At 41.0% G+C, this 26,733-nt stretch overlaps 2 protein-coding genes across 13 annotated transcripts in view; one reads left to right on the plus strand and one right to left on the minus strand.

Annotated features, from left to right (window-relative positions):
* YAF2 (YY1 associated factor 2) overlaps nt 1–3,282 on the minus strand; it is a 73,081-nt gene extending 69,799 nt beyond the window's left edge. For 3 of the 9 annotated variants that reach the window (XR_009505344.1, XR_009505343.1, XR_009505345.1), the window contains exons 1-3: nt 2,923–3,282; nt 2,338–2,463; nt 379–756 (exon numbers count right to left, since the gene is read on the minus strand). Coding sequence is in view for 4 of the 9 variants with exons in the window: in XM_059935659.1 (XP_059791642.1) it covers nt 2,338–2,463; nt 2,923–2,948 (152 nt within the window). In the remaining 5 variants the exon portion in view is untranslated. Of the gene's footprint in view, nt 1–378; nt 757–2,337; nt 2,464–2,922 lie in introns of those variants that run through there. The other 6 variants (XR_009505342.1, XM_059935658.1, XM_059935660.1 and 3 more) reach the window with 4 other exon arrangements.
* Nucleotides 3,240–26,733, plus strand: part of PPHLN1 (periphilin 1) — a 234,071-nt gene continuing 210,577 nt past the window's right edge. For all 4 annotated transcript variants that reach the window (XM_059935650.1, XM_059935651.1, XM_059935656.1 and 1 more), the window contains exon 1: nt 3,240–3,424. In XM_059935650.1, the coding sequence (XP_059791633.1) occupies nt 3,328–3,424 (97 nt within the window). In that variant the 5' untranslated portion in view covers nt 3,240–3,327. The remainder of the gene's footprint in view (nt 3,425–26,733) is intronic.

The following is a 26,733-nucleotide window of genomic DNA, read 5'->3' on the forward strand; positions in this document are numbered from 1 at the left end:
TTTAGTAATTGCCAACCTTATTCTTGAAATTACCCTAACTGCTAATTAACATGTCAGTCGTAGAGAATTATTTCTTCCAACTACTGAAACTTTTGATTCTCCAGTGTTATACGGTCCTTTAATCCTGTTTTTCTAACATTACCAGAGGGACAAATATTTTGTGGTGCAATCAATATCTGCCCTATTAACAGTGCCCTGTTCCATTGTTCTACCCAAACATGGATTCCACTCTGAATTTCAGAAACAGCGGGAGAAAAATAACAGGTAACAGAGAAATTAGAGCTCTTAGGTTTAACTTAGGGCCAAAATCAAAAGAGAAGAGACAAATTCAGAGAGAGGAAGGAAGAAGCTGAGAGGGTCGTAGTGTAGAACACTTACTTTTAGGAACAGAGTGTCCCTTAGACTTCTGGTGAGTTGCCCAGAGCCTCTTCAGTTTCAATCCAAATGACAATGCTTCTCTGAGTCCTTCTCAAGTAATGTTTCCACCACTAAAAATTGGATCTATAAGAGCTCAGATGTACTGGTAAGAAATGTCAGGGGCCCCCATGTGGGCCTCAAGCCTCTTTTAAACTAGGCCCACTTCTCTGTCCTGGGCCAACTCCCCTGTGCACTATATTCCTTCTTCTTCCAGGTGCCAGGTATTCGGCCTGTTTCTTCTCTTCTGAGCTGCCACCACCTACTCTATTTCTCAGGGTTCCTCTAACCCCAAGACTGGCTGTGGAGTAGGACACCAGCTTCCCCCCTTCCTTGCTGTCCCTGCAAATAAACATATAGGCTCTTCTAGTTTCAGTATTTTTCTAATGACTACAAGAAAATAGAGAGGGAACAACAAAAAGCAACAATATCGAACCAGAGATTAAGATTATAAAAACTGTCTCCACATTAAAGTTCCTGCCTTTTCTGAAAATTGCTTAGAGTGTTTGAAAAAGTACAAAGTACTAACATAGATATACAAATATAATCTAAACCAAATCCAACCTTATATAGACTTAGAGATACAAAGATACTCTGCTTTTCAAAATACTTAAATCACGGGTCCAAAAATAGTTACCACATTCATTTTAGCAAATGGTACTTCTTTCTTTTTAGCATGTTCTGTTATATTCCCTTGAATTTAGTAGCTGTTTGAAAATTTGCTTTTTAAAGGACATCATAAAAATACTTAATATATTTTATCCAATGTAATGAGAATTAATATACGAAAAGCATATTGTGGTTTACAAAAAGACAGGTATGTCAAAAGCAGCTAGCTTCACGCAGATCTTAAAATTTCAAGTTTTTGACAACCATTTATGTGTTCACATTTAAAAATTTAATAAAATGCTATAAATGGTGTTTAAAAATCTGGATATCTCATTTTTAGGAATCTAACTCCTACTGAATATATTCCTCTAATGTTACTATTGTATAGCCCTTTTTAAAACAAGAGTATATCGCATTAGTATACTCGTGATAGTCCAGTTTCTAACAGACTTTAATCAAGAATATATGTCATCTAAATATTAGGCCATAAATCGCAGTAACTAAGTGCTGGCAGATCAAGAATGCCACAGACTTTGAATTTCCTGAATGATTTTCTTTATCCACTTAATACACTTAAGTGGTTTTTTAAAAGACTCTTATCATACTGTAAGCTTACAATAAAATACAGACCGAAAATAAGCAGAGATCATTTTATCCCATTTGTATAGTCTAACAGATTGCCATTTAATCAAACTAAAGATATTCAGATACTTTCAGGAAAAATGTGTCCCTGTGACTGGGCTCACCTCCAACTATTTATTTATACAATATTAGAGAACTTGGGATTAAAAACACTACACAAACCGCTGATCTGACCCTTCCAGACGTCTATATAAAAAAAAAAAGGAAGCTTAATCTGTTGTGGATTCTATAATCAGATACTTTTTTGAGGAACGACATTAAATGACATCTTCTGCTCCTAAAGAGGATTTCATGGTTTTTCTTTGATTCCTGCACACTAACACAACAATGCAGCCAACGTTATTACATCCGGACTGTGTGGTGGAGAAGGGGTGGGGAAGAGGGGGGCATTACACCCAGCGACACGAATTAAATCGCAGTAGCTAATGCCTCCCTTAAACAATTTATTCTCTCTTGGCAGCAAAAACGTTCCAGCCTCTTCAATTACCCCTCACCGCAAAGCATCACTTGGGTCGCGATCAATCTGACCCAGTTCCTATCGCGGCCACCACCTCAGGCTCGTCTCCGCCCGCTAGGTCTGCCAGTGTCACGGGAGGGGGCGGCGGCCGCAGGGGCGTCTTCGGCGCCGCGAGCCGGTGGGCGGGCGCCGCGCGGGGCAAGACCGGGACTCACCGGGTGGAGGTGCCCTTCCGCACATCGCACATCATGCACTTGAAGGCCTCGGCGCTGTTCCGGAAGGTGCAGACGCTACAGTCCCAATAACCCTCATCCGAGGACGGCTTCGGTTGCCGCTTCGGCCTGCAGGACACAACCCGGACACGACGCGGCGCGGGGTCACCAGCGGGCCGCGCCCGGGCCCCGCGGCCGCCCCGCCTCGCCTCCCGCCCCAGTCCCGCGACCCCAGCCCTGCAGGCCCCCAGCGCGCCAGGCTCCGGCTCGAAGGGGGAGGGGAGTCAGGAAGGCGGGGGCGCGAGCGCGGCCGCAGCAGCAGCAGCAGCCGCAGCCGCCGCCGCCGTCGCCGCCGCCGTCGCCGCCACCGCCGCTCGGACACCCCGAGCTGCCGCTCCGGCCGCCGCCATCGCGACTCCATTGTGGGGCGGCCGGCGCCGGCCCCTCACGCGGCAGCGCTCGCGCAGCGGCGGCACCGCCCCCGTTTTCGCCCTGCTGCCCGGGCGGCGAGCTAGGCGGCCGCCCGAAACCCGGCGCAAGGGCCCCGCCGCCTGCACAGTCCGGGCCCGGGGGCCCGGGCGCTGTTACCTGGTGGGGCTCTTCTTGTCTCCCATGGCTTGGCTACAAACGCACGCCGAAGAGTCGCCGCCGCGGCCGCTCTGTTTGTCAATACGGAGGATAATAAGCCGGGCGGAAGCGGGCGGGGGAGGAGGGAGGGGGCGGGGTAGGCCGCACCGCCGAGCTCCGGAGCCGCCGCCGGATCCCACGCAGCCTCCAGCTGTCGGGGAAACTCCTGCCTGGGCCACGTGACCCGCGTCCGCCAACCAGCGGCCGCGCCGGAGACTTCAAACGAGGCCAGCGCGGCCCAGCACTCGCGGCGAGTTCGCGGGCGGCGGCGTGGGGGTGGCCGCCGCAGCCTGAGGCGCGGTCACCGCCTCTCCGCCCGGTGCCGCCCGCTTCCTGTCGGCATCCTGGGAGCCCCTCCAGCGAGAGATGCTCTGTCATCCTGCGCGAAGCCTGGTCCAAGGCGGGGGCCGGCGTTCAGAGGTCAGCCCGGCTCCGGAGCAGAGTGCGCGACTGCGGTCTCCAGGTAGATCCGCTTTCCGGGCCTGGGCGGTCCTTGGCGTCTCAGTCCCAGCCCGAAGGATACCCGGGGGCAGGCGGCAGCCACCAGTGAGCGCCATTGCTAGGTGCCTTAAGCCGCTTGGTTTTGTGCACACGAATGCTCTACCAAGTAGGGATTGTCGCCCTTAATTTGGAGGAAACGAAACCGAGGCTCGAGAGGTTAGGTGACTTCCTCTATATTACCTAATTAGAAAAGGATAAAGCCAGGAATCTAACCCTGGTTTAATTCCAAATGCGCTCTTCTCGCCTCCCAGGCCTCTACAGTAGCTGCTTTAAAAACAAACAACAACAAAAAACACTCATAAAACCTTTTTTCTTCTTTGTAAATAACGAGGCTGCATGTGCCCTGAACGTTGTTAAGAAAAGAATACTTTCCTCCCAGGTCTCATTACCTTAGCGTACTGGATGCCCTCGTGTTGTACTGGAGTCTGGCAACCCATCCAACTGGTCTCTGAAGCTCCAGCCCCACTTCCTCTATCTATTCAGTAATTCACAACCAGATTAATAAAAAATGCTGGTAACATTATGTCACCACGCTGATCAAGAACTTTGCTAAGGCTCTGAGACTCCTTAGCCTAATAACACTTTTTACCACTATGTGCTGGCACTTTGTAAATCTCTTTACACAAATGCATGTTTTAAAGGGCTCAGGGTACTATGCAAATGTTCTCATCAACTAGCCTATCCCTACATTTGAAAGACAAGGAATTTAGGGACCAGGTTAAATGTTTTATTTAATGAACTGGCCAGGATTAGGGCTCAGATACCCTGTCAGTCTTTCACCAAGTCATGCTTGCTTGCTTTCTTTTTTTTTTTTATTGAAATATAGTTGATTTACAGTATTAGTTTCCGGTTACATCATAGTGATTCAGTATTTTTACAGATTATACTCCATTATAAATATAACAAGATAATGGTTATAATTCCCTGTGCTGTACAATATATCTTTGTTGCTTATCTACTTTATACATAGTAGTTTGTATCTATTAATCCCATACCCCTAATTTGTCTCTCCCTGCTTCCCTCTCGCCTTTGGTAACAAGTTTGTTTTTTATATCTGTGAGTCTGTTTCTATTTTCAAGCCCTGCTTTCTGATTAACCAAATCAGGTTTGCAATCTACAGCCGTTTCTGAACTCATCGCACCATCTGTTTTTTGCAAGCATCGCTTCTTAAGACTCAGACCTCAATTCAGAAACCCAGAAACCCAGAAACCATGAGGAATATGATTGAGGAAAGCCTACAGAGATCTAAGGCCTAGTCTTCAATCTCTCAGTAATGTAATAGTAAATTTAGGTAAGTCACTTCCTTTTTTCCATCTGTAAAATAAAGGAGTTAAAATTATTATCTCGGGGCTTCCCTGGTGGCGCAGTGGTTGAGAATATGCCTGCCAATGCAGGGGACACGGGTTCGAGCCCTGATCTGGGAAGATCCCACATGCCGCGGAGCAACTGGGCCCGTGAGCCACAGCTACTGAGCCTGCGCGTCTGGAGCTTGTGCTCCGCAACAAGAGAGGCCGCGATAGTGAGGGGCCCGCGCACTGCGATGAAAAGTGGCCCCCGCTTGCCGCAACTAGAGAAAGCCCACGCACAGAAACGAAGACCCAACACAGCCAAAAATAAATAAATAAATAAATAAAATTTTTAAAAGGCTTCCCCCCTCCGCCCCCCCCGCCTTTTAAAAAAACAGAAAAAAAAAACAAAAAACTATTATCTCAGTTCATGTCCCTTCCAAGTCTAAGGTATTGTGATGTTTTTAAATTCCTCAACTGGATGGATTATCAAGGAGATTAACAAAAATTGGCCTACTTGCAAAAGTGATGGCAACAAAGGTTTTTTTTTTTTAATTATGAGTGGGTGTCTTATTTTTAAAATTTTTTTTTGTTTATTTATTTATTTTTTATTTATGGCAGTGTTGGGTCTTCGTTTCTGTGCAAGGGCCCTCCCTAGTTGTGGCAAGCGGGGGCCACTCTTCATCGCTGTGCGCGGGCCTCTCACTATCGCGGCCTCTCCTGCCGCGGAGCACAGGCTCCAGACGCACAGGCTCAGCGATTGTGGCTCACGGGCCTAGTTGCTCCGCGGCATGTGGGATCTTCCCAGACCAGGGCTCGAACCCGTGTCCCCTGCATTAGCAGGCAGACTCTCAACCGCTGCGCCACCAGGGAAGCCCAACAAAGTATTTTTAAATAAAAAGAAAAGCAAATGGAGCACTCTAAAAATCCCCAACGTGCAAATCACCATTTCGCTAGAATATAACATCCACCATTATAAAGTAAGCTCCACCTCTGAATCATAACTTCAAGAAGGGCAGGAACTTTTATTCATTGTCTTCATCACTGCGTCTCCAGCCCCTAGAACAGTCTGACACATAGTAGGCAGTCAGTAAATATTCTCAGAATGAATACATTTACCTGTGTCACAATTCTACAGTGAGGTATTTTTTTCATACCAGGATTTACAGCCTGTTAAGCACATTCCGGGCAGTGGATCATCAATCAATCACTGCTGAAATTTACAACTCTCCAAACTGTACTTTACAACTCTGCAACGTAGTCCCTGTAGAAGAACCAGAAACCCATTTTCTGTGAAGTACCAAGGCATATGCCCTTGCACTGTACCCACTGCCTCTCATTTATTGGTGCTTATCTTAGAAAAACCCCTTCCTGTACTAGGCTTCCATGGAGACAGAGATACAGGAGCTACTTCTCCTACTTCACCACAAAAATCACACCTTTTTCCTAAAGTGTTTCTTACCTGTCTGGAAGAGTGGCTGGCGGAGAAGAGAAAGATCCTTGTCACTAGATGGTGCAGGTTCTTACCCATTCATGTATCCTTTTAGTACATCACCAGAGTTCAATACTTTAGACATGCAATTCACTAGGGTAACTTGTAAAATGGTACAGTTTAACAATAGTTTTTAACCATTTAACAATAAATTCTTGAAATTTTCTAAAGCTATACCTTTTAAAAATTAAAATAATCCCTGGATTCCTTAGTGGTCCAGTGGTTAGGACTCCACGCTTCCACTGCAGGGTGCCGGGGTTCGATCCCTTGTCGGGGAACTAAGATTCCGCAAGCCACATGGCACAGCCAAAAAAAAAAAAAAAAAAAAAATCCATGGGCCATCAATATAATAATACTCATTTCCATTCTGTTATGCTTCCAAGAATGGTAGAGACTGGAGAAGTTACTGAAACAGTGCATGGGCTCCTGCACACAGGATTCTGTTCTCTGTGGAGGTGATAAAAAAGATTGAGTGCACCTGTCATATCAGGAAACTGACCTTGGATCCCAGAGATCCCAGGCTGTTCTGATTAGTCCTGAGTTTATATCAACAAGGCAAGCATAACAACAGCAATAAAAACTATGTATTAAAGTTTTGTATGTAGTTATTAGGCAACAGGAGCTATTACCTGAAATGAGAAGTACCATCTTGTTTATCAACTGGAATTTGAGGGAAAAAATGGTATAAATGAGGCAGAAATAAGCTACAAACCTTCCCTGAAAGAACTCAAAATGAAGTATAACAATAGCAAATTACAATTGTAAAACCAATCACATTTTAAAAGGTTGATTGGTTTTTGTTTAGTCGGTTGGTGTTTTGCTTTGTTTTTACAAAATTGAGATACCTTTATTGATTTTTGTTGGTCATAAAAACTATATGTTACCAGTTGTATTAGCTTCTGGGGTGCCAAAACAGAATACCACAGACTGGGTGGCTTAAGCAACAGCAATTTATTTTCTCACAATTCTGGAGGCTGGAAGTCCAAGATCAAGGTGTCAGCAGGGTTGGTTTCTTCTGAGGGCTCTCTCCTTGGCTTACAGATGGCCGCCTTCTCTCTGTTTCTTCATCTGGTCTTTCCTCTGTATGTGTGTCCTAACCTCATTTTCTTATAAGGACACCAGTCATATTGGAGTAGGGCCTAACCTAAGGACCTCATTTTATCTTAATTACCTCTTTGAAGACCCTGTCTCCAAATACAGTCACATTCTGGGGTACTAGGGGTTAGTGCTTCAACATGAATTGGGTTGGGGGACAGAATTCACCCCATTACACCAGTGAAAAAGTTCAGCAAAGATTTTTTTAAATTAACATATCCAGCACATTCTTTTAACACTACTGATACAGATTCACAGTCCTCATCTGAAACCCTTAAAGGCTGGATATGTTTCATAAGTAACACATTTGGGATTTTTCAAAAGGCAGTATGGTCCAAAACTGTGTAATTACCTAACACTCCACGTGGGTTCTGAAACAGTGACCTATAATCAAATGCATTAATGTTTCTGCAAAACACATAAATATTCACACTAAGTGGAAAAATAAAGTCTATAAGTTACTTCACATCAGTTCTACTCAGGTTTTACTGCTAAATTATTACAGATCAGGCAAAATGTGAAAATGCTTTCAATTTTCAGTGCTTTTAGATTACAGAATTGTGGATCTGTAAGAATTTGAGGATGAAGTCAGATTGGAAAGGTGACCCAAAATTTCATTCCTAAATGCTCAGTGGTCCTGCCTTGATTTGGTTGCTGAAATTTGCATTAACTTTTACTTTTGGACATTGAACTACTAAGAGGTGCTCTCAAGAATATTCTGGGTTGAAGACATGTCCTTCCTACCCTCACAGTGTACCAGATACCCAATTTTCCCTTTGTAATCAGGATCAATCTCTCCATCCAAAAAAAGCTGGTCTGCTGGCTCAGTAGCATGAGGAGCACTAAATGCCCAACTGGCAGTTTCATCTTCCAATCCAGTAAAAGAACCACGTTGTGGCCCCTTTTGGAAGCATTCTTAGCCCAGGAATCAAGATCTCCAGATCAGTAGTTTGATGTTAGGAGAATGGAAAGCAAAAGTTTTGCAATCAGGTTTTTACGTATAATAGTGAGAAGAGCCACTCCCACTTTCATCTTTTTATTCCCGTGTTTAGCCTGGCTATGGGAGAGACAGCACCACACACTGGGCTCTGATTCAAAGCATATATTGCATTTTAAGATGTAAGATGTGGATGATGTAAGATGTGAAACCACATTCTTTCTGGATGTTGTCTTTAAACTGACTGAATCTTGAGTAATCCACTCCACTGTTCTATCCGGTCAGGCCCTTAATCAGAAGCAGTGTTGTACAGAATAGAATGAAAATGAATAAGCCATTTTGTGAGTCCATGGATGGTGGTGCCCGCAGAAGCATTATAGGCAGGGAGGGCAAATCTATATCATATATATATATATATATATTCCAGTGAAAAGATCTCTGTCCTCTTGCATGAGGGAAGTAGTCCAATATAATTAACCAATCAGCAGGTAGCTGGTTTGTCCTTCCAATGAAGGGTGTCAAATAGAAGACCCAGTGTTGGTCTGTGCTGTTGATTAGTTAGGCACTCAGCAGTGACAATGTAACAAGACTACGAGGTCAGCCTTGGTGAGCAGATAATATTGCTAAGCCCATGCAGAGCCTCAATTTCAGCCACATGGCCACTTTGCACATGGGTCCATTGAGAAAGCGCTAGGGTGGCTGGGGACAGTGGCTTACAGACATCACGAGAGCATCATTTTGTCTACCTGATTATTGAAAGCCTCCTCTTCAAGTGATGCCCTGTGGTAAGTATTTGCATGGAACATAAATATCTTCATATACCCTGTGCCTGTTCTGAGAGGTCTATCCATATACCCCTTCCCCAGACCTTCTTGTATCAATTTTCCAACCTTGTCCTCTCCAAGTCCCTGACAGTCCAATCCAAATGTTAGCAAGTGCTCACGAATCACTGAAGATCCATACTTCTGATCATGTTTCAGTCCAGACAAGGTGGACAGTCCAATGTGTTGCTCTCGATTATGCTCGTTAAGAGAGTTTCCCTCCACTACTGCCCTCCAGGGCCACCTCTTCCTTGGAACTGTAATGATACAACCATCCAGCCTGATGCCAGTATATCATGAAGAACCATTTGTAAACCAGTCCTGGGTTTTTCACCTTCCTCCTCAATAAGCCAGTTATAAGAAACTCCCATAAGGCTGTAAATATAGATTGAAGGAGAAGAAGAGTCACTGTTGAAGGACTCTTCATGCAATTACTTGTGTCTTCCATCTTTGCTCAAATCCAATATCTTATATACAATTTCCACTTGATGATAGACTGCTGCCAAGCACACTCAGCCTTATCATTTGGTAGTCCAAATAGCACTCATTTCATAAAAGGAAGCTCAGTTATTATGGTCACTTGATGTCCCATGGTTAGGCATTCAGTCTCTACCCAGGGCTAAATAGCAAGACTGGAGCTCCTCCTAAAAAGGAGAATAATTATCTAAAAAGGGAACATGGATTTTCTCCAAAGCCCTAGTGGTCTGCACTGTGATTTCCCTTTGGTGCAAAGGATATCTGCTTACTACGTAAGAGTGAATATTTTATATGTACAGCTATTTGAGTATTAAATATCACCATTCTTATAGATTTATTTTCTTGTTAAAAATTTTTCTTGGGGACTTCCCTGGCAGTCCAGTGGTTAGGACTCCACGCTTCCTTTGCAGGGGGCATGGGTTAGATCCCTGGCCAGGGAGCCAAGATCCTGCAAGCTGCACAGCGCAGCCAAAAAAAAAAAAAAAAAAATCTTTTTGTTAAAAATGTTTTCTTTGAACTTACGGTTACCGAGGGGAAGGATGGGGGGAAGGGATAGTTAGGGAGTCTAGAATCGACATGTACAGATTGCTATATTTAAAATGGATAACCAACAAGAACCTACTGTATAGCACAGGGAACTCTGCTCAATGTTATGTGGGAGCCTGGATGGGAGGGGAGTTTGGGGGAGAATTGGATACATGTATATGTATGGCTGAGTCACTTTGCTGTGCACCTGAAACTATCACAACATTGTTAATCGGCTATGCTCCAATATAAAATAAAAAAATTTTTTAAATGTGTTCTTTAATCTGCTGGTCTTCAGTATTTTGTTTTGGTTTCTATTCTCATTATTTTATGTTCATTTTTCCTTATGTTTTCCTTCTTTTGTTTTCTACAGATACTGCCTTTTCAATTGTTCTTTTCCAAGTTTTCTCTTTTATTTTAGTTTTCTATTTGACACACTTTCTTCTCCTTAGGTTTCCTCTTCTTTCCCAACTCCACTTTTATCTCTGTATTTTCTTATTAATTCTGTTTCATTTCTACTAGTTCTTATTAGCTCCATTTTAAGTTTTTAACACATGCCCCTGGGATAAGTTTTTTATATTTATCCTCATAGATCTTACAGAAATTCAATGGCAAAATTTACAGTCTATGAGAATATTTAATGTAGTATGGTGGGATTAGCTGTTGAGAAGGTCATAAGTTTGATATTCCTAGCAATCAGAGGGTTCAAAACTGAAATAGTCTTTGTTAACTGCAGTCATACTGCATCACTAACTCTGTTGGGTGCCCTCACACATCTGCATCTTTAATATGAGAGGAGTGCAAGGAAAGCAACTCCATGTGCATATCCTATAACCAAGTAAGTTAATAGTGTTGTATTCATTATTAAAAGGAGCATGTTAATAGACTCCACAGTTGTAAAGATTTCATCCTCAATCATATATTAAGTAATTTGATAGACTTCCAATACAAAATATAAATACTATAGCTACACTTAGAACCCCTAGTAAAGTCAAATATATTTTAAACATTTTCATATTAACATGTTTGACCCAGAAAAGTCTACTGTAACATCTGAAAATTTTATTAAGTGCCCCAAATCTTTCTGCCAATACCACAAACACAACAGCAATGTCAAATTTCTCACTAGTGAAAATAATATTTCCCTGAGACATAATCTTGGAGACAGATGTTTAAGGAGAAACTTCAATCTGTTGTCATATATCTTCATATGAAAATGATTGAACTAGCATCAGTTTTTGCAGTAATATAAATAAAACTCCAGCAATTCCTACAAGGATTTCTTGCAGCAAACTCATTGCCATTTAAACAGTATATTTCATTAGTATATTCTCAAAACAAAAGTATATCAGTAATATACTTAAGTAACATATTTTACATGTTATTTATTGCTTCACATTTCTCAGATTAAATATATTTTTAAATTTTAATATGAATAAATTTTGACAATAAGCAAAACAAAACTGTTTGCTTAACCAGTGGTTAAGGGCATTATCCATAGGCAGTTTGCTTGAATTCAAATTCTGGCTCTGAAACTTACTAGCTGTGTTACCTTGGGCAAATTACCTAACCTGTCCCTCAGCTTTCACACCTATGAAATGGAGCTAATAATATTAGGTATTTATAGGATTATTATGCAGGTTAAACAAGTCAATAGATATAAAGCCCTTAGAAAGGATGCTATTTTTCTGAGGTAACAACAGAATGGCTAGAGCCAGACTAACAGTTGCTAATCTCAGCTCTACAATTTACTACTGCCTAGTTAACATTGGACAAGTTATTTAACCTTTTTGTACCTCAGTTTCCTCATCTATAAAATGGGAATGATACTAATACTTGCCTCGTAGAATTATTGTGGGTTGATATACAAAAAGTACTATGGTTAGTACACAGTAAACTGTATATAAACATTTCTTTTTACCAGCAGCTGAATGCCAGTGAGGGTTGAAAGCCCTAAAAACTTAGTGGAACTTTTAGGCAGCCCATCCTCCCTGGACCCACTGATACTCCTATGTGGTAGCCAGGCCAAACACAGGGATTTCTTCTGCTCAGGGTTCCCTGTGCACTTCAGACAACTAGAAGTTTACAGATAATAAAAATTATTTATCTTTTAGATTAAAACAACAAGAAGAAAGGTATATAATCAGCTGAAGGTTGTAACATATTTGAGTTGGCTCTGGTTTTCCTACTCTGGAACTGTTTTTAGTCTAGTTGTTTTGTGGTATCTAAATATATGTCAAATGATTTATCATTAAGCTTCTCTGGTCCTCAGTTTTCTTACTTGTAAAATGAGAGGATTGTACTAAAAAATCTCTCATGTCCCTTCCAGGTATAAAATTCTAAAATTCTAGCATTCTATCCACATAGTGTGGTCTGAGAGAGAGATGGAATCTCAGTTGCTGTTTGAATCAAGTCCATAGCTTAAATACCACTCACTGTTGGTAGCAGCTGCCTAAACTGTAGGTCTCTACAAATCCTATAATTTCTTGTTATTATGGAGAAAAAGTACCAAAGTTAATTGGAATGTTTATAATGTAAGTATTTCCATGACTAAATTGCTATACAACTCCTGAACTACTTTGGAATAACAGAATTTTATAGGTTTGAAAGTTTCTAAAATCCTTAAAAATCCAACCTAAGTTTTAAGTTTAAATGAGAAGATATACATATATATATATATATGCACACACATATATATTCTTCACACAGTTAATACACTTTACAAACGCTAGATGTGATTTTTTTTATAATTTTATTTATTTATTTTTGGTTGTGTTGGGTCTTCGTTGCTGCGTGCGGGCTTTCTCTAGTTGCGGCGAGCGGGGGCTGCTCTTCGTTGCGGTGCGTGGGCTCCTTATTGCGGTGGCTTCTCTTGTTGTGGAGCACGGGCTCTAGGTGCACGGGCTTCAGTAGTTGCAGCACGCAGGCTCAGTAGTTGTGGCTCGCGGGCTGTAGAGCGTAGGCTCAGTAGTTGTGGCACATGGGCTTAGTTGCTCCACGGCATGTGGGTCTTCCCGGAGCAGGGCTTGAACCTGTGTCCCCTACATTGGCAGGCAGATTCTTAACCCCTGTGCCACCAGGGAAGTCCCTAGATGTGATCATTTTAAAAATCAATCTTGTCTTAACTTATTTTAACAAAAAAACTTTAAAACAGTTCATGGAGATAGAAACCTCTGGTTATTTAAGAAGCATATAGAAGTCCTTGATTCTAAACTGACATCAAAGCATTTCTATGTGATAAGATGTCCAAGTAAGATTGCATGTATATGAAGTCATGCCAGTTGCTAGGAGGATAAGCAGCTTTACTTTGATGGTTTTGAGTTTACACATTTGCTTTCAGCTCCTCTGCTAGTGACACATACTGCACCCCCCCCCACCCCCAGATAAATTTCTCTGGTGTTTTTAATAGCAAGGCATTTTTTCCACTGCTTTTTAGTTTTATCAGATAGCAGAATAACTAATCTGTTGGCAAAATTTGTTCATATATTATTATGGCTCTTAGTATGTCATATAGTGGTTAATTCTGTAGTATTCTTTAAAATATGGCTTGGGTTTATCATTGCAGTAGTATAGTGATCCACTTACCAATGCATATTTGAAAGACAACTTTTGGTGCAAAATCACCTTGTCTTTATCACACCTGGCAAAATGTTTACATTAGCACATCTCCTCACATACTGTGCAGTATCTGTGTTGATATTTTTCATGTTTCTTGATCATATACTCATTGTTTCACTAATCACCTCAATTGATCTACAGGATTATTTTTTTTCCTTCAAGCTTTATTGAGACATAATTGACATACAGCACTGTATAAGTTTAAGGTGTACAGCAAAATGATTTGACTTACATACATCACGAAATGATTACTGCAATAAGTTTAGTGAACATCCATCATATCATAGAGATACAAAATTAAAGAAATAGAAAAAAAATGTTTTCCCTGTGATGAGAACTCTTAAGATTTACTCTCTTAGCAACTTACATGTAAATGTACAGCAGTGTTAATTGTATTTACCATGTTGTACATTACAGCCTTAGTACTTATTTATTTTGTAACTGGATGTTTGTATCTTTTGACTGCCTTCATCCAGTTGTGCCTCCCCCTATCCCTCCAACCTCTGGTAAACACAAATCTGATATTTTTTCCTGTAAGTTTGTTTGTTTGCTTGTTTGTTTGAGAAGTATAATTGACCTATAACACTATATTAGTTCCTGGCATACAACATAGTGATTCGACATTTCTATACATTTCAAAATTATCAACATGATATGTCTAGTTACCATCTATCACCATACAAAAATATTACATAATTATTCACTGTATTCCCCACTCTGTACATTTCATACCCGTACATTTTATTTATTTTATAACTGGAAGTTTGTACCCCTCAATCTCTCTCACCTATTTCTCTCCTCCTTCCACTGCCCTCCTCTCTGGCAACCACCTGTTTGTTCTCTATATCTGTGAGTTTGTTTCTATTTAGTTATGTTTGTTCATCCATTTGTTTTGTTTTTTAGATCCCACATATAAGTGAAATCATACAGTATCTGTCTTTCCCTGTCTGACTTATTTCACTTAGCATAATATCCTCCAGGTCCATCTATGTTGTCGCAAGTGGCAAGGCTTCCTTTTTATGGCTGAGTAATATTCCACTGTATATATATATATGTGTGTGTGTGTATATATATATATATATACTTATATCACATTTTTTATCCATTCATCAGTTGGCAGGCACTTAGTTTGCTTCCATATCTTGGCTATTGTAAATAATGTTGCTATGAATACTGGGGTGCATGTGTCTTTTTGAATTAGTGTTTTTGTTTTTTCTGAGTAAATACCCAGACATGGAATTGCTGGCTCATATGGTAGTTCTATTTTTAATATTTTGAGGGATATCCTTACTGATTTTCATAGTGGCTACACCAATTTACATTCCCACCAACAGTGGACAAGGATTCCCCTTTCTCCACATCCTTGCCAACACTTGTTATTTGTTGTCTTTTTGATAATAGCCATTCTGGCAGGTGTGAGGTGATATTTGTGGTTTTGATTTGCATTTCCCTGTTGGTGAGTGATGTTGAGCATCTTTTCATGTGTCTGTTCACCATCCATATGTCTTCTTTGGAAAAATGTTTATTCATGTACTCTGCCTATTTTTTTGATGTGGAGCTGTATGAGTTCTTTGTATATTTTGGATATTAACCCTTTATCAAATATATCATTTGCAAATATCTTCTCCCATTCAGTAGGCAGCCTTTCTCTTCTGTTGACAGTTTCCTTCACTGTGTGAAAGCTTTTTAGTTTGATGTAGTCCCATTTGTTTATTTTGCTTCTGTTTCCCTTGCCTGAGAAGGTATATCCAAAACATATTGCTAAGACCAATGTCAAAGATCATACTGCTTATGTTTCCTTCTAGAAGTTTTATGGTTTCAGGTCTTACATTTAAGTCTCTAATCCATTTTGAGTTAATTTTTGTGTGTGGTGTGAGAAAGCATTCCAGATTGATTCTTTTGCATGTAGCTCTCCAGTTTTCCCAACACTGTTTATTAGAGAGGTTGTCTTTTCTCCATTGTACATTCTTGCTCCTTTGTTGTAGATTAATTGCCCATATAAGTGTGGGTTCATTTCTGGGCCTACTATTCTATTCCATTGATCTGTGTGTTTGTTTTTGTCCCAGTACCATACTGTTATGATTACAGGGGCTTTATAGTATATTTTGAAATCAGGAAGCATAATGTCTCCAGCTTTTTCTTCCTCAAGGTTGTTTTGGCTATTCGGAGTCTTTTGTGTTTCTGTACAAATTTTAGAATTATTTGTTCTAGTTCTGCAGTATATCTTCCCATCTGTTTGTGTCATCTTCAGTTTTCTTCATCAGCTTCTTATAGTTTTCTGAGTACAGGTCTTTTACCTCCTTAGATAGATTTATTCCTAGGTATTTTATTCTTTTTGATGTGATTGTAAATGGGATTGTTTTCTTAATTTCTCTTTCTGATAGTTCATTGTTAGTATATAGAAATACAACAAATTTCTGTATATTGATTTTGTATCCTGAAACTTTACCAAATTCCTTGAGGAGTTCCAGCAGTTTTTGATGGCATCTTTGGAATTTTCTATGTGTAGTATCTTTTCAAACAGTGACAGTTTTACGTCTTCCTTTCCAATTTGGATTCCTTTTATTTTTCTTGTCTGATTGTTGTGGCTAGGACTTCCAAAACTACGTTGAATAAAAGTGGTGAGAGTAGGCATCCTTGTCTTGTTCCTGGTCTTAGAGGAAATGCTTTCAGCTTTTCACCATTAAGTATGATGTCAGCTGAGGGTTTGCCATACATGGCCTTTATTATGTTGAAGTATATTCCCACTTTGTTGAGAGTTTTTATCATAAATGTATGTTGAATTTTGTCAAATGCTTTTTCCAGATCTATTGAGATGATCATATACTTTTTATTCTTCAATTTGTTAATGTGGTATATCACACTGATTGATTTGCAGATATTGATCCATCCTTGCAACCCTGGGATAAATCCCACTTGATCACAGTATATGATTCTTTTAAGTATTGTTGAATTCAGTTTGCTAATATTTTATTGAGGGTTTTTACATTTATGTTCATCAGTGATATTGGCCTATAATTTTCTTTTTTTGTGTTATCTCTGTCTGGTTTTGGTATCAGGGTGATGCTGTACTCGTAGAATGAGTTTGGAAGTATTTCTTCCTCTGCAAGTTTTTGGAATACCTTGAGAAAGATAGGTGTTAACTCTTCTCTACTGTTTTTGACATTATATTTTACACCTTTTTGTTTTTTGTAACTCTTAACTATTTATTGTGGATATAGATGATTTTACTACTTTTGTCTTTTTACCTTCCTTCTAGCTTTATACATGGCTGATCTACTACCTTCACTGTATATTTGCCTTTACCAGTGAGATTTTTCCTTTCCTAATTTTCATATTCTAGTTGTGGCCTTTTATTTTCTGCTTAGAGAAGTCTCTTTAACATTTCTCGTAAAGCCAGATTTGTGGTGTTGAACTCTTTTAGCTTTTGCTTGTTTGTAAAACTTTTCATCTCTCCTTCAAATCTGAATGATAACCTTGCTAGGTAGAGTATTCTTGGTTGTAGATTTTTCCCTTTCATCACTTTAAATATATTATGCCACTCCTTTCTGGCCTGCCGAGTTTTTGCTGGAAAGTCAGCTGATAGCTATATGGGAGTTTTCTCGTGCATAGCTTCTTGCTTTTCCCTTGCTGTTTTTAAATTTATTTATTTTATTTATTTATTTTTGGCTGCACCGGGTCTTCGTTGCTGCACGCGGGCTTTCTCTAGTTGTGGCAAGCGGGGGCTACTCCGTTGTGGTGTGCGGGCTTCTCACTGTGGTGGCTTCTCTTGTTGCGGAACACTGGCTCTAGGCACGTGGGCTTCAATAGTTGTGGCTCGCGGGCTCAGTAGTTGCGGCACACGGGCTCTAGAGTGCAGGCTCAGTAGCTGTGGTGCACAGGTTTAGTTGCTCCATGGCATGTGGGATCTTCCCAGGTCAGAGTTTGAACCTGTGTCCCCTGCATTGGCAGGCGGATTCTTAACCACTGCACTACCAGAGAAGTCCAACCCTTGCTGTTTTTAACATGCTCTCTTTATTTTGCATTTTTGCCATTTTAATTACAACGTGTCTTGGTGTGGTCCTCTTTAGGTGGATCCTCTTTGGGACTCTCGGTGCTTCCTGGACCTGGATATCTGTTACCTTTCCTAGGTTAGAGAATTTTTGAGCTATTATGTCTTCAAATATGTTCTCTACTGCTTTCTCCCTCTGTTCTCCTTCTGGGACCCCTAAAATGTGAATGTTAGTATGCTTGATGTTCTCCCAGAGGTTTCTTAAACTGTCCTTATTTTTTAAAATTCTTTTTTCTTTTTTCTGTTCAGCTTGAGTGACTTCCACTATTCTGCCTTCCAGGTCGCTGATCCATTCCTCTGTTTCATCTGAATCTACTGCTGATTCCTTCTAGTGTATTTTTAAAATTTCAGTTATTATATTCTTCAGCTCTGTTTGGTTCTTTTTTATATTATCTAACTCTTTGTTAGAAACTTTTAACTTCTTACTGTGTTTATCCATTCTTCTCCTGAGTTCTTTGAGCATCTTTATGATCATTACCTTGAACTCTTTTGGGGGTAGATTGTTTACTTCAACTTTAGTTAGTTCTTCTTCTGGAGTTTTATCTTGTTCCTTCATTTGAAACATATTCCTCTGTCACCTCATTTTGCCTAATTTTATTTTTATGTATTTGGTAGGTTGGTTACATTTCCCAGTTTTGGAGAGGTGGCCTTATGTAGGAGATGTCCCGTGGGGCCCAGAAGCATGCTCCCTTTGGTAACCAGATCTCTGTGCTCTAGGGGTGCCCTCTATGTGGGCTGCATGTATCCTTCTGTTGTGGTGAGCTGACTACTGTGGGTGGTGTGGTAGGCATAGCTGGTCCCCAGCCTGTTTGGTTGCCAGGCCCTGCCTTGTGCAGAGGCTGCAGGCCACTCATGGGCAAGGCCACATCCTGGCATGGCTGTCTGCATGGCCGAGGGAGTCCCATGCCTGGTGCCAGCCCGCTGGTGGGCAAGGCCAGGTCACAAGGCAGCTGGCTGCAGGGCCAGGAGTCCTAGAGCTAATGTTGACCTGCTGGTGGGAAGGGCCAGATCCTGGGGCAGCTGTCTGAGGAGCCCAGGGTGTCCTTGAACTGATGTCAGCCTACTGGTGGGTGAGGTGGGGGTCCATGGAATCCCAGGGTGGTGCCACCCTGCTGGTGGGGGCACTGGGTCTTGACATGGCTAGCTGCAGGGCTGCAGTTGTCCCAGGGCTGGTTGGTGGGACTGAGTCCTAGGGAGTCCTGCGGCTGACTGTGGCCTGCTGGTGGTTGGGCTGAGTCCTGACATGTCTGTCTGTGGGACCACAGGGGTCCCAGAACTGGTACCCACCCCCTGGGAGGGGAGGCCAGGTCCCAGGCCTAGTGCTGGCCCACTGATAAGTGAAGCAGGGTCCTGGGGTCTCTGGCTGTGGGGCACGGGGCTCCTGGAGCTGGTGTTGGACTGCAGGTGGGCAGGGCTGTGTCAGATGGCTAGTTGCGATGCCTGGGTTCTGGCCCACTGGTACGTGCTGCCAGGTCCAGGGCCCTCTGGTGGGTGGGACCAGGTCCGGGGCAGCTGGGACTCAGGGGGTCCTAAGGCAGCTGGCCTGCTTGTTGGTGCGGCTGTGTCTCTCCCCAACTAGCTGCTTGGTTTGGAGGTGTCCCAGGACTTGTGTTGACCAGCTGGTGCATGGGACCAGGATTCAGTGCTAATAAGCTAGAGGGTGGATTCCAAAATGGCTCTTGCCACCACCAGTGTCCTGATGTAGGATGAGCTTCCCACAATGGTAGCTGCCAGCATCTTTGACCCCAGGTGAGTCCCAATTGCCTCCTTACTCTCTGTGAGACTCTCCAATAGCAGCAAGTTCATCTGACCCAGGTTCCTTTCAAATTACTGCATCTGCTCTGCATCTCAGAGCGTGTGAGATTCTTTTTTTTCCCCCACGTGTTGCATTTTTTTTTAACACTTATATTAACATATTTCCATACAAATAACCCAATGAAAGTTTAGTATTAGTTGTTTTGTTTGTTTGTTTTTTTATATTGCAGGTTCTTATTAGGCATCAATTTTATACACATCAGTGTATACATGTCAATCCCAATCGCCCAATTCAGCACAACACCATCCCCACCCCACCGCAGTTTTCCCCCCTTGGTGTCCATATGTCCGTTCTCTACATCTGTGTCTCAACCTCTGCCCTGCAAACTGGCTCATCTGTACCATTTTTCTAGGTTCCACATACATGCGTTAATATACGATATTTGTTTTTCTCTTTCTGACTTACTTCACTCTGTATGACAGTCTCTAGATCCATCCACGTCTCAACAAATGACTCAATTTCATTCCTTTTTATGGCTGAGTAATAGTCCATTGTATATATGTACCACATCTTCTTTATACATTCGTCTGTCGATGGGCATTTAGGTTGCTTCCATGACCTGGCTATTGTAAATAGTGCTGCAATGAACATTCGGGTGCATGTGTCTTTTTGAATTACGGTTTTCTCTGGGTATATGCCCAGTAGTGGGATTGCTGGGTCATATGGTAATTCTATTTTTAGTTTTTTAAGGAACCTCCATATTGTTCTCCATAGTGGCTGTATCAATTTACATTCCCACCAACAGTGCAAGAGAGTTCCCTTTTCTCCACACCCTCACCAGCATTTGTTGTTTGTAGATTTTCTGATGATGCCCATTCTAACTGGTGTGAGGTGATACCTCATTGTAGTTTTGATTTGCATTTCTCTGATAATTAGTGATGTTGAGCATCTTTTCATGTGCTTCATGGCCGTCTGTATGTCTTCTTTGGAGAAATGTCTATTTAGGTCTTCTGCCCACTTTTGGATTGGGGTGTTTGTTTCTTTAATATTGAGCTGAATGAGCTGTTTATATATTTTGGAGATTAATCCTTTGTCCGTTGATTCGTTTGCAAATATTTTCTCCCATTCTGAGGGTTGTCTTTTCGTCTTGTTTATGGTTTCCTTTGCTGTGCAAAAGCTTTGAAGTTTCATTAGGTCCCATTTGTTTATTTTTGTTTTTATTTCCATTACTCTAGGAGGTGGATCAAAAAAGATCTTGCTGTGATTTATGTCAAAGAGTGTTCTTCCTATGTTTTCCTCTAAGAGTTTTATAGTGTCCAGTTTTACATTTAGGTCTCTAATCCATTTTGAGTTTATTTTTGAGTATGGTGTTAGGGAGTATTCTAATTTCATTCTTTTACATGTAGCTGTCCAGTTTTCCCAGCACCACTTGTTGAAGAGACTGTCTTTTCTCCATTGTATATCTTTGCCTCCTTTGTCATAGATTAGTTGACCATAGGTGCATGGGTTTATCTCTGGGCTTTCTATCTTGTTCCATTGATCTATGTTTCTGTTTTTGTGCCAGTACCATATTGTCTTGATTACTGTAGCTTTGTAGTATAGTCTGAAGTCAGGGAGTCTGATTCCTCCAGCTCCGTTTTTTTCCCTCAAGACTGCTTTGGCTATTCGGGGTCTTTTGTGTCTCCATACAAATTTTAAGATGATTTGTTCTAGTTCCATAAAAAATGCCATTGGTAATTTGCTAGGGATTGCATTGAATCTGTAGATTGCTTTGGGTAGTATAGTCATTTTCACAATGTTGATTCTTCCAATCCAAGAACATGGTATATCTCTCCATCTGTTGGTATCATCTTTAATTTCTTTCATCAGTGTCTTATAGTTTTTTGCATACAGGTCCTTTGTCTCCCTAGGTAGGTTTATTCCTAGGTATTTTATTCTTTTTGTTGCAATGGTAAATGGGAGTGTTTCCATAATTTCTCTTTCAGATTTTTCATCATTAGTGTATAGGAATGCAAGAGATTTCTGTGCATTAATTTTGTATCCTGCAACTTTACCATATTCATTAATTAGCTCTAGCAGTTTTCTGGTGGCAGTTTTAGGATTCTCTATGTATAATATCATGTCATCCGCAAACAGTGACAGTTTTACTTCTTCTTTTCCAATTTGTATTCCTTTTATTTCTTTTTCTTCTCTGATTGCCGTGGCTAAGACTTCCAGAACTATGTTGAATAATAGTGGTGAGAGTGGACATCCTTGTCTCGTTCCTGATCTTAGAGGAAATGCTTTCAGTTTTTCACCATTGAGAATGATGTTTGCTGTGGGTTTGTCATATATGGCCTTTATTATGTTGAGGTAGGTTCCCTCTATGCCCACTTTCTGGAGAGTTTTTATCATAAATGGGTGTTGAATTTTGTCAAAAGCTTTTTCTGCATCTATTGAGATGATCATATGGTTTTTATTCTTCAATTTGTTAATATGGTTTATCACATTGATTGACTTGCGTATATTGAAGAATCCTTGCATCCCTGGAATAAATCCCACTTGATCGTGGTGTATGATCCTTTTAATGTGTTGTTGGATTCTGTTTGCTAGTATTTTGTTGAGGATTTTTGCATCTATATTCATCAGTGATATCGGTCTGTAATTTTCTTTCTTTGTAGTGTCTTTGTCTGGTTTTGGTATCAGGGTGATGGTGGCCTCATAGAATGAGTTTGGGAGTGTGCCTTCCTCTGCAATTTTTTGGAAGAGTTTGAGAAGGATAGGTGTTAGCTCTTCTCTAAATGTTTGATAGAATTCACCTGTGAAGCCATCTGGTCCTGGACTTTTGTTTGTTGGAAGATTTTTAATCACAGTTTCAATCTCATTGCTTGTGATTGGTCTGTTCATATTTTCTGTTTCTTCCTGGTTCAGTCTTGGAAGGTTATACCTTTCTAAGAATTTGTCCATTTCTTCCAGGTTGTCCATTTTATTGGCATAGAGTTGCTTGTAGTAGTCTCTTAGGATGCTTTGTATTTCTGCAGTGTCTGTTGTAACTTCTCCCTTTTCATTTCTAATTTTATTGATTTGAGTCCTCTCCCTCTTTTTCTTGATGAGTCTGGCTAATGGCTTATCAATTTTGTTAATCTTCTCAAAGAACCAGCTTTTAGTTTTATTGATCTTTGCTATTGTTTTCTTTGTTTCTATTTCATTTATTTCTGCTCTGATCTTTATGATTTCTTTCCTTCTGCTAACTTTGGGTTTTGTTTGTTCTTCTTTCTCTAGTTTCTTTAGGTGTAAGGTTAGATTGTTTACTTGAGATTTTTCTTGTTTCTTGAGGTAGGCTTGTATAGCTATAAACTTCCCTCTTAGAACTGCTTTTGCTGCATCCCATAGGTTTTGGGTCGTCGTGTTTTCATTGTCATTTGTCTCTAGGTATTTTTTGATTTCTTCTTTGATTTCTTCAGTGATCTCTTGGTTATTTAGTAACGTATTGTTTAGCCTCCATGTGTTTGTCTTTTTTACGTTTTTTTCCCTGTAATTCATTTCTAATCTCATAGCATTGTGGTCAGAAAAGATGCTTGATATGATTTCAATTTTCCTAAATTTACTGAGGCTTGATTTGTGACCCAAGATGTGATCTATCCTGGAGAATGTTCCATGCGCACTTGAGAAGAACGTGTAATCTGCTCTTTTTGGATGGAATGTCCTATATATATCAATTAAAGCTATCTGGTCTATTGTGTCATTTAAAGCTTCTGTTTCCTTATTTATTTTCATTTTGGATGATCTGTCCATTGGTGTAAGTGAGGTGTTAAAGTCCCCCACTATTATTGTGTTACTGTCAATTTCCTCTTTTATGGCTGTTAGCAGTTGCCTTATGTATTGAGGTGCTCCTGTGTTGGGTGCATATATATTTATAATTGTTATATCTTCTTCTTGGATTGATCCCTTGATCATTATGCAGTGTCCTTCTTTGTCTCTTGTAACATTCTTTACTTTAAAGTCTATTTTATCTGATATGAGTATAGCTACTCCAGCTTTCTTTTGATTTCCATTTGCATGGAATATCTTTTTCCATACCCTCACTTTCAGTCTGTATGTGTCCCTAGGTCTAAAGTGGGTCTCTTGTAGACAGCATATATATGGGTCTTGTTTTTGTATCCATTCAGCAAGCCTGTGTCTTTTGGTTGGAGCATTTAGTCCATTCACGTTTAAGGTAATTATCGATATGTATCTTCCTATGACCATTTTCTTAATTGTTTTGGGTTTGTTTTTGTAGGTCCTTTTCTTCTCTTGTGTTTCCCACTTAGAGAAGTTCCTTTAGCATTTGTTGTAGAGCTGGTTTGGTGGTGCTGAATTCTCTTAGCTTTTGCTTGTCTGTAAAGCTTTTGATTTCTCCATCAAATCTAAATGAGATCCTTGCCGGGTAGAGTAATCTTGGTTGTAGGTTCTTCCCTTTCATCACTTTAAGTATATCATGCCACTCCCTTCTGGCTTGCAGAGTTTCTGCTGAGAAATCAGCTGTTAACCTTATGGGAGTTCCCTTGTATGTTATTTGTCATTTTTCCCTTGCTGCTTTCAATAATTTTTCTTTGTCTTTAATTTTTGCCAATTTGATTACTATGTGTCTTGGCATTTTTCTCCTTGGGTTTATCCTGTATGGGACTCTCTGCGCTTCCTGGACTTGGGTGGCTATTTCCTTTCCCATGTTAGGGAAGTTTTCGACTATAATCTCTTCAAATATTTTCTCTGGTCCTTTCTCTCTCTCTTCTCCTTCTGGGACCCCTATAATGTGAATGTTGTTGCGTTTAATGTTGTCCCAGAGGCCTCTTAGGCTGTCTTCATTTCTTTTCATTCTTTTTTCTTTAGTCTGTTCTGCAGCAGTGAATTCCACCATTCTGTCTTCCAGGTCACTTATCCGTTCTTCTGCCTCAGTTATTCTACTATTGATTCCTTCTAGTGTAGTTTTCATTTCAGTTATTGTATTGTTCATCTCTGTTTGTTTGTTCTTTAATTCTTCTAGGTCTTTGTTAATCATTTCTTGCATCTTCTCAATCTTTGCCTCCATTCTTATTCCGAGGTCCTGGATCATCTTCACTATCATTATTCTGAATTTTTTTTCTGGAAGGTTGCCTATCTCCACTTCATTTAGTTGTTTATCTGGGGTTTTTTCTTGTTCCTTCATCTGATATATAGCCCTCTGCCTTTTCATCTTGTCTATCTTTCTGTAACTGTGGTTTTTGGTCCACAGGCTGCAGGATTGTAGTTTTTCTTGCTTCTGCTGTCTGTCCTCTGGTGGTTTAGGCTACCTAAGAGGCTTGATGGGAGGCTCTGGTGGTGGGTAGAGCTGACTTGCTGTGGCAGACAGAGCCCCGTAACACTTTAATCCACTTGACTGTTGATGGGTGGAGCTGGGTTCCTTCCCTGTTGGTTGTTTTGCCTGAGGCAACCCAACACTGGAGCCTACCTGGGCTCTTTGATGGGGTTAATGGCAGACTCTGGGAGGGCTCACGCCAAGGAGCACTTCCCAGAACCTCCGCTGCCAGTGCCCTTGTCCCCACAGTGAAACAGAGCCACCCCCCGCCTCTGCAGGAGACCCCCCAACACCAGCAGGTAGGTGTGGTTCAGTCTCCCCCAGGGTCACTGCTCCTTCCCCTGGGTCCCGATGCGCACACTACTTTGTGTGTGCCCTCCAAGAGTGGGGTCTCTGTTTCCCCCAGTCCTGTCAAAGTCCTGCAATCAATTCCCACTAGGCTTCAAAGTCTGATTCTCTAGGAATTCCTCCTCCCGTTGCCAGACCCCCAGGTTGGGAAGCCTGACGTGGGGCTCAGAAGCTTCACTCCAGTAGGTGGACTTCTGTGGTATAAGTGTTCACCAGTCTGTGAGTCACCCACCCAGCAGTTATGGGATTTGATTTTACTCTGATTGCGCCCCTCCTACCGTCTCACTGTGGCTTCTCCTCTGTCCTTGGATGTGGGGTGTCCTCCTTGGTGAGTTCCAGTGTCTTCCTATCGATGATTGTCCAGCAGTCAGTTGTGATTCTGGTGCTCTCGCAACAGGGAGTCTGCATTTTTTTTTAAAATCAGTCATCAATTTTATACACATCAGTGTATACATGTCAATCCCAATCACCCAATTCAGCACACCACCATCCCCACCCCACCGCAGCTTTCCCCCCTTGGTATCCATACGTTTGTTCTCTACATCTGTGTCTCAACTTCTGCCCTGCAAACCAGTTCATCTGTACCATTTTTCTAGGTTCCACATACATGCGTTAATATACGATATTTGTTTTTCTCTTTCTGACTTACTTCACTCTGTATGACAGTCTCTAGATCCATCCATGTCTCAACAAATGACTCAATTTCGTTCCTTTTTATGGCTGAGTAATATTCCATTGTATATATGTACCACATCTTCTTTATACATTCGTCTGTCGATGGGCATATAGGTTGCTTCCATGACCTGGCTATTGTAAATACTGCTGCAATGAACATTGGGGTGCATGTGTCTTTCTGAATTATGGTTTTCTCTGGGTATATGCCCAGTAGTGGGATTGCTGGATCTTATGGTAATTCTATTTTTAGTTTTTTAAGGAACCTCCATATTGTTCTCCATAGTGGCTGTATCAATTTACATTCCCACCAACAGTGCAAGAGAGTTCCCTTTTCTCCACACCCTCACCAGCATTTGTTGTTTGTAGATTTTCTGATGATGCCCATTCTAACTGGTGTGAGGTGATACCTCATTGTAGTTTTGATTTGCATTTCTCTAATAATTAGTGATATTGAGCATCTTTTCATGTGCTTCTTGGCCATCTGTATGTCTTCTTTGGAGAAATGTCTATTTAGGTCTTCTGCCCATTTTTGGATTGGGTTGTTTGTTTCTTTAATATTGAGCTGCATGAACTGTTTATATATTTTGGAGATTAATCCTTTGTCCGTTGATTCGTTTGCAAATATTTTCTCCCATTCTGAGGGTTGTCTTTTCGTCTTGTTTATGGTTTCCTTTGCTGTGCAAAAGCTTTGAAGTTTCATTAGGTCCCATTTGTTTATTTTTGTTTTTATTTCCATTACTCTAGGAGGTGGATCAAAAAAGATCTTGCTGTGATTTATGTCAAAGAGGGTTCTTCCTATGTTTTCATCTAAGAGTTTTATAGTGTCCGGTCTTACATTTAGGTCTCTAATCCATTTTGAGTTTATTTTTGAGTATGGTGTTAGGGAGTATTCTAATT

The sequence above is a fragment of the Balaenoptera ricei genome, chromosome 10, assembly GCF_028023285.1.
Source record: "Balaenoptera ricei isolate mBalRic1 chromosome 10, mBalRic1.hap2, whole genome shotgun sequence".
Classification (NCBI taxonomy): domain Eukaryota; kingdom Metazoa; phylum Chordata; class Mammalia; order Artiodactyla; family Balaenopteridae; genus Balaenoptera; species Balaenoptera ricei.